This window comes from Octopus sinensis, linkage group LG12 (assembly GCF_006345805.1).
Source record: "Octopus sinensis linkage group LG12, ASM634580v1, whole genome shotgun sequence".
NCBI classification, from domain to species: domain Eukaryota; kingdom Metazoa; phylum Mollusca; class Cephalopoda; order Octopoda; family Octopodidae; genus Octopus; species Octopus sinensis.
This window is the reverse complement of record NC_043008.1, coordinates 32,183,545-32,191,044: the sequence shown is the minus strand read 5'-3', so window position 1 is coordinate 32,191,044 and position 7,500 is coordinate 32,183,545. Positions and strand designations below refer to the sequence as shown.

Below are 7,500 nucleotides of genomic sequence, written 5' to 3'. Positions count from 1 at the left end.
TGTGTACGTACGGGCGCACGTAGTTATAAATATGTAACCAAAACGAAGTTTTAATGGATATTTTTGAAAAATTCGTATTGTAATTGTTATTGGTAAATATTTGTAAGAATTATCAAAATTAAAATGTAAACATTTTGTTTACACTTTCAGTTTGATAAATTTTGCAAATACAAACAACAATCACAATATGAATTTTTTCAAATATATGTATAGTAGAAAACATTTTCCCAAGAGACTGGGACTGAACTCAGGACCACGTGGTTGGAGAGCAAACTCCTTATCACAAGGCCACGCGTAGATCATAATTTAGAATTGTCGATCCTCTACAGATCATGCGTCCGACATACACTAGAGTACAATTCGCATATTTAATACAGCGTTACTGCTTCGCACAAAAATGTTTCTGGATTACATCGATCCTTGATGTTGTCAGACCTGGATTTTCTGTCTACCTCTCCTTCACTCTCCCTCCTAGGGTGTTCAGGTGGAGAGAATACTCTAGATTTAGTTCAGACAGCAGCATCTTTAAAGATGGATGGTAGCACTGGCTCTCACCTGACTCTCACTTTTGGCTCTAAGACCATTCTCAGCCGTATTCTGGTAACTACTTTTGCTGGCAGTATAAGTGCGGGAACGAAATTCGCTTAAGAGGGGAGGGGGCAAACCCAGGCCCAAGATCTTTTTACAGACAAGGTCGGTTTTTTTCAGTCTTAATATCAAACCAAGTACAGGTATAATCAAAATTTCGGTTAGTTAAAATACGTTTGTGAAATATTTCAACTGCTTCTATGTTGTCGCTTTACATGCCAGAAATAGTGATTAAATCTCTTAAACCATACACTACCAGCATGCAAAACGTAAACGATGGAAAGATGCATCAGATAATATAGTCCGAGATACTCCGTGTTTAAAAAATGGTGGAATGATCACAGATGGGACATCTTTGATCTTAAGAGATTTGTTAAACAATAACAACCACTGCTGTTTCAATGAGATGCTATATTCCTCATAATACCCGAAGAATACTCAGCCACTTCTAATGCTTATGCAATGAGCAAGTAGTTCAACTGATAAAACAACTGAAAACCCATCATCGTATCTCACAAAGTGTTTTTGTTTTTTTTTTAGTTTGCGATATCATATACGTTGTACTATTACTACCACAACAATCATAGTTCTCGTTCCCCTCTGATCCGGCAAGCTCTGTATCACTTCCCTTTCCCGAAGCCAACCTAATTCACCTTAATCTCTTCTTTAAATATTTCACCGGAATCCTTGTCTCCATGGCAATTGCCACTCACTGAAAGTCTTCCTCCACCTTATTCTTTACAAGCATCGGCTTAACAGAAGTCAAACTTAGCTGCTGACTGCACTGTCTCCCACAACTTTAACACGACCTGCAAAAGGAACTAACACATTGGTACAATGTCACAGACTTGGATGAGTAGAAGGAACAGTTAATGATATAGAATCTCCAGCTTGGCTGGTATTTTGTTTTACCGACCCTGAAAATATGATATCAATTTAGCTACAGAGGAGTCTGAATTGAAAGTATAAAGGGGGATAACTACGACAGTCTACCGATTTGCCCAATACAATGATTTCTAAGAACACAACGATTTGCTTCAACTGCCGAACATAGGAAAATGAAAATCAAAGTCGACTCTAGCATGATTTGGAATCGGTGTGCAAAAACGATGTTACTAGATGTCACCAGAAAAATCTATCCGGCGCTCTACTGATCTTACCATCTCTCAGCTTTTTCAGCAAAAATAAAAATATGTTTTTTAAACCTAGTAACGTTACTCAGACATAGAGTCAAACAGAAACACATTTACACACATGTGTGCATAAATGCATATGTATATGTATGCATGTATGTATGTATGCATGTGTGTGTGTGTGTGTGTGTGTGTGTGTGTATGTATGTGTGTGTGTGTGTGTGTGTGTGTGTGTGTGTGTGTTTATTCGCCCCACAAGTGGGCCTACTAAATGAATTGTAGGGCCACTTTTAACAATGATCTTATCTTCGTGACTGGGGATTTCAATGGGCATGTCAGACGGCAGTCCGGTATCTACGATGGTGTTCATGGGAGCATGGAATCGGTTCCGTAAACAAAGAGGGAACAAGGCTACTGGAGATGTGTGATGCAAATAACCCTTTGATCTGCAACACCAACTTCAGGAAACCAGCCAGCCACTCATCTGATAACCTATCAATCAGGTGAGTCTGCTAGCCAGATAGATTTCATTCTTACCAGACAGCGGGATGCATGGTTGTTCTTAAACGCAAAGTCTCTCCCTTGTGAAAAATGTACCTCGCATCATAGACTAGTCATTAAAGACTTTAGACTCCAGGCCAGAAAAGAAAGATTTGACAGCTTAAGGATCCTCCATATAGTCAGAGATTTAGGGACATTCTAATTGAGAAATTTGATGAGTGGGGGGAGCAGCTACAAACTTGTGACATAAAGAGCAGCTGGAAACTCCCCCCCCTCTCTCTCTCTCTCTCTCTCTCTCTCTCTCTCTCTCTCTCTCTCTCTCTCTCTGGCTCTTTTTGAATGTGCCCTTAACGTTCTTTCTTTTCTTCATTCAGCTTTTCTCCTTTTTCAAGATAACAGATTCTTCATTTAAGTTTGCTTAAACTCTTTTTTTTCTTTTCTCTTTTCTGTTTCATTCATTATTATCACACCTTTTTCTTTCTTTACATTATAAGGTGAATACCGAAGGAACCAATGTCTTCGTTCTCATTGCCAACCTTGCAGTTCGCGTTTTGGAAGCTGTAGAGGCCGACCTGATGGAATTTACCCGCAGCATGAATTTAGTTGGACACCAAAATATTTTACGTGTTACTACGAAAGAGCTATTGCGCATGACTTATGTGAATCGCCAATACCGATATTTTCACCAATCGAAAATCAGTGCGTCTCCTATGACATGGTTCCAAAAGAATATGGAGGGCTGAGACCTGACTGTAAGATCCGTGCTAATGGTCTTTACGCAGATGAAATGGGTCGCTGTAATTTTTATTTCCAATGCGATAACGCTAAATTCCAGGGTTTCCATAAATGTAATTATGGTTTCACATTCAACCCAATTTTAAAGATATGCCAATCACCAGATCAAGTTCCTGCTCCCTGTGGATCGGGTAGTCCACCGAGTTGTGTAAAACGACCTGATGGCTTCTATGCTGATTTAGCAGGTCGTTGTTCATATTATTTTGAATGCAAACAATCTGTTTTCAAAAGTTTCCATAAATGCTCTAGGGGTCATGCTTTCAACCCTTATAAGCGTAGCTGCGTGAGGGGAATTCAATCACAACTCAAACCATGCGGTATTCAAGACAATCTGTGTGAAAATCGTTTGACTGGCTTTTATCTTTATAATTCTTCAAGCTCCCAGTATTATGAATGCCATGAAGGGTTGTTTATTCATTTTGGAACATGTCCAAATGGTCAGACCTTCAACCTTTCGTCAAAACAATGTGAGATAGCAGAAATGAAAGATTATTGTGCAAACAAAGCTGATGGACGCTACAAACACCCCTTAGGAAAATGCATTGCCTTCCTTGAATGCAAACAACAGACAACCCTCCGGGTGGCCCAGTGTAGTGATAACTTGAATGGAACGCGATTCAATTCGCTAACAAGGTCATGTGACCTGCCACAAAATGTATGTCCGCCATGTGGTTACAAATGGTTTGATTGGTATGTATGATATGTTATTTTGACCTATTCTAACTTATCTTTTACACATTTTGATAATTTTGTATGACATGTATTTTCTGTTTCATTTTTAGGTATTTTGGGTACAATGGTGATTAACATAGATCTCTTTTTGAAATGTACCACCATTCTTCCATGATTTAAATCACCTTTCCTTCCATTTCATCTTCGTCTGAGCTACCATCCCTTTTTGATTTAAACGCCCTTGTCTTTCCAAATCTGATCCACCATCCGTCCCTGTTTTAAATTATTTTCCATTCCTGATATAAGCAGCCTTCTCTTAGCTGATTTAAATCACCCCCCCACACACACACACCTCATTGTGATTGTCGAAAATGTAAAGAAAGAAGAATATTTTGGGAGTATTTTTTTTTTTGAAATATCACAAGCTTCTGACTCTCCAGAAGTATTGTTGAGGATGTGATTTAACATAGAGAATATTTACTCAACTAGTTACAAATAGCAATAATTTCTCCCTCACATCGTCTCTTACAATCTGAAAAAAAATCAAACGACATAGTGTTTCAGGAGCTATTATTTTGTTGTTTAGACTAACTGTCCCTAATTTGTAAAGTATGATTAGAACAACCCAGTTTTCAACATCCAGTTTGTTTATTTTAGAATCACAGCTTTTTTTCTCAGTTGGGTGCGATTTGAGCAAGATTTGGTTGCTATTGAACAACCATGTAGGAAGACCTTTGGTGGTTTGAGAGTTTTCTTTGTTCTTTTGATAAGAATAATATACTAATTATGAATGCCATGAAGGGTTGTTTATTCATTTTGGAACATGTCCAAATGGTCAGACCTTCAACCTTTCGTCAAAACAATGTGAGATAGCAGAAATGAAAGATTATTGTGCAAACAAAGCTGATGGACGCTACAAACACCCCTTGGTTTGTTCAAATTGAAACGGGGTATATTTTACAGCGTCTTTATTAACACATTCCCAATTGCATCCTATCTTTAAGTAATTTTAGTTAATTTAAATTCCAGAGGAGTTATTTCCCCTGATGTTTTATTTCTTTCTTTTTTTCTTTTTGACCAGAGTTAATCATTAAGATAAGGGATTGTGTTATTTTATTAAGGGTGTAATTTTGATTAAAATTTTTTATATACTGCAAGCATTCTAGCTTGCAATTTACTATCATAAAAATAAATAGCTAATACCCCTCTTACCAGAACCACAGGTGTCAATTTTCTCTGGGATATGGCACTAGATGACTGCTCATAGATTTTCTTATGGTGAAATGTTAATAAGTTCAATAAATTTAAATTATTTTTGTAAAAAAATCACAAAATATAAATTTATTTCTAGGACTGTATTAATGTTATTATGACAATCTTATAATAAGAAGTATTATGATGCATTCTGTTAGGATATGTTAGGATACGTGTTCCATTAGGATATGCTGAGTTGAACCAAGATTTGTGAGTGAATTGGGGAAATGGAAACTGTCTTTTCAGGCACTGATGTCACGAATAAACAGTATTCGGTGTTCTAAAAAACATCCACGTGAAGCTGGATATAAAGATTGACTTTTGGTACTAATACTGCTTCTGTCACTAATAATTATATCAGGATACTTTATGACACTGCCCTATACATATACTTTATTTTCGCAGTTTTTAAGTCCCACCCCAGTTTTTGCTACATCAAAGATATCCCACATTTTGTAAATGTAAAATTGTATCAATGTCATATAACTTCATACTATATATATACTTAAATTTTCGGTTTTTGTAGAGCCTTTGTAATAATTATGACTAAATGGTCTACCTAAAATCTCATTCTTATGACAAAGTACAACCCCCTCCCTTTGCCAGTTAAAATCTTATCCTTATTACTACAATTTTTCCCATCATACTAGCCATCTTAATTTCAATAACCGAAAAACTTGAACCCCATCACATAATGGTAGATTACTAAATCAATATAGATTAGTAGTAGATGGCCTAGGTTACTACAAATCAGTAGAAGTTACTATAAATCACTGTGTTATTATAAATGGTCACTATAGCTCACTATACATTTACTATATGTTGTCTGGGAGCTACTACAAGTTACAATAAGTTGCTGGCCGTGTGCCAAAATTTGTTTGTCATTTATTTGACCTTAACCGGTGGAGCATGTCCCTTAGTGACTGATAATGTGTGCATCCCTGGGAATAGCATTATATCCATGTGCTGAGAATTCTTTGAGGTTTGAATAATTTACCCTTGGAAAAATGGGTGTTTTATTCATCAACCTTAAATAACTCGCATTTATCTTGATATGAGGTCATCATGTTGCACACATATGGGTGTGATGGATGTGCCTGTGTACCCTTATCAGACAGGTAGCCATGATGGGTATAATGGGCTTCATATATTTGCATCCCAGTGTGACTATGATGGCCTGTTCTGCTATTTCACACACTAATAATAATAGTATTAATAATAATATAACAACAACAACAACAACAACAATAATAATAGTAATAGTAATAATAATAACAGCTTTGACAGAAAGACAAGGATATTGCTGACTAGATAAGGGATACACTACCCAAAAAGGTACACAGACAGACTGTATGTACCAAGAAAAAGAGAGGGAGGAGTGGATGTGAGCACAGCATTAGAGCAGAAGAAAACAACATAGCATGGTATGTAAAAAATGCCACAGAACCACTATTATTGGAAGTAAGAAGGTCAGGCTTGTGTAGGATGGAAGATTGCAAAGATAAAGCACTGTACAAGGATTTGAGAATGAATGAAACTGAAAATAGGTGGATAAAGAAAAGAATAGATGGACAATTTCATAGGGATGTTGAAGATAAGACAGACAGAGGGAAAAGATGGCTATGGATGACTAAAAGTGATTTAAAACTGAAAACGGAGGCTCTAATCTGTGCTGTCTAAGAGTAAGCATTAAGAACCAATTACATCAAGTACAGAATAAGATAAGTGCAGAATTTCTGGACAAAATGGAGAAACCGTACGGCATATTACCAGTCAATGTATGCCACTAACCCAGAAAGAATATACGAGATGTCATGGCAATATAGTAATGGTTGTCCATTGGACAAGTATGGACTTGACAGAGCAAAAAAGTGGTATGAGCATAAACTCGAAGGCATCATAGAAAATGGTAATGCAAAGATCCTATGAGATTTTATGATTCAGTGCAACCATGAGATAGAAGATAGAAAACTAGACATAGGGTTAATTGAGAAAGAAAACAAACAATGCTGGATCACAGATATAGCATGCCCATCTGACAACAAGGTATGCGATAAGGAAGAAAGAAAAGTCGATAAATATAACAGGTTAGCTTGAGAAGTTAAGCAGTTGTGGTCGCTGAAAAATTTGGTAGTAATACCATTAATAGCCTTGGGAACAGTGAGTGAAAATCTTGAGAAGTATCTAGAAGAAACAGGGGCTGCAATAAGGGTGGAGCACTTGTAGAAAACGTAACTCTTTGGAACCATTTGAATACTCTGGATAGTGCTCGAAAAATAAGAGGTATTACCTAAGTTAACTGGTAGTGAACAGCTGACACCATAGTACATCTCCAGCATTAGAAGCTATGCAAAGACAATAATATAATAATAATAATAATAATAATAATAATAATAATAATAATAATAATAAGTTAATAAATAAATTAATTAACCAATTGTTTCATTTATAATGTTTTTGTGTTTTTATTTCACAGCCCTTCATACATCAAAAGAACAACTAAACTTTCATAATCTGGACCATCAAACAATCCACCAAACTACGGTGCTACTGTCAT

General features: G+C 36.5%; 1 protein-coding gene across 1 annotated transcript in view; it reads left to right on the top strand.

Moving 5' to 3' along the window:
• The window catches only part of LOC115218061, a 52,709-nt gene that overhangs the window by 45,166 nt on the left and 43 nt on the right, over nucleotides 1-7,500 (top strand). The window contains exons 3-4 of the mRNA XM_029787830.2: nucleotides 2,717-3,707; nucleotides 7,420-7,500. The exon at nucleotides 7,420-7,500 is cut by the window's right edge and continues 43 nt beyond it. Coding sequence (XP_029643690.1) covers nucleotides 2,717-3,707; nucleotides 7,420-7,456 — 1,028 coding nt within the window. The 3' untranslated portion in view covers nucleotides 7,457-7,500. The remainder of the gene's footprint in view (nucleotides 1-2,716; nucleotides 3,708-7,419) is intronic.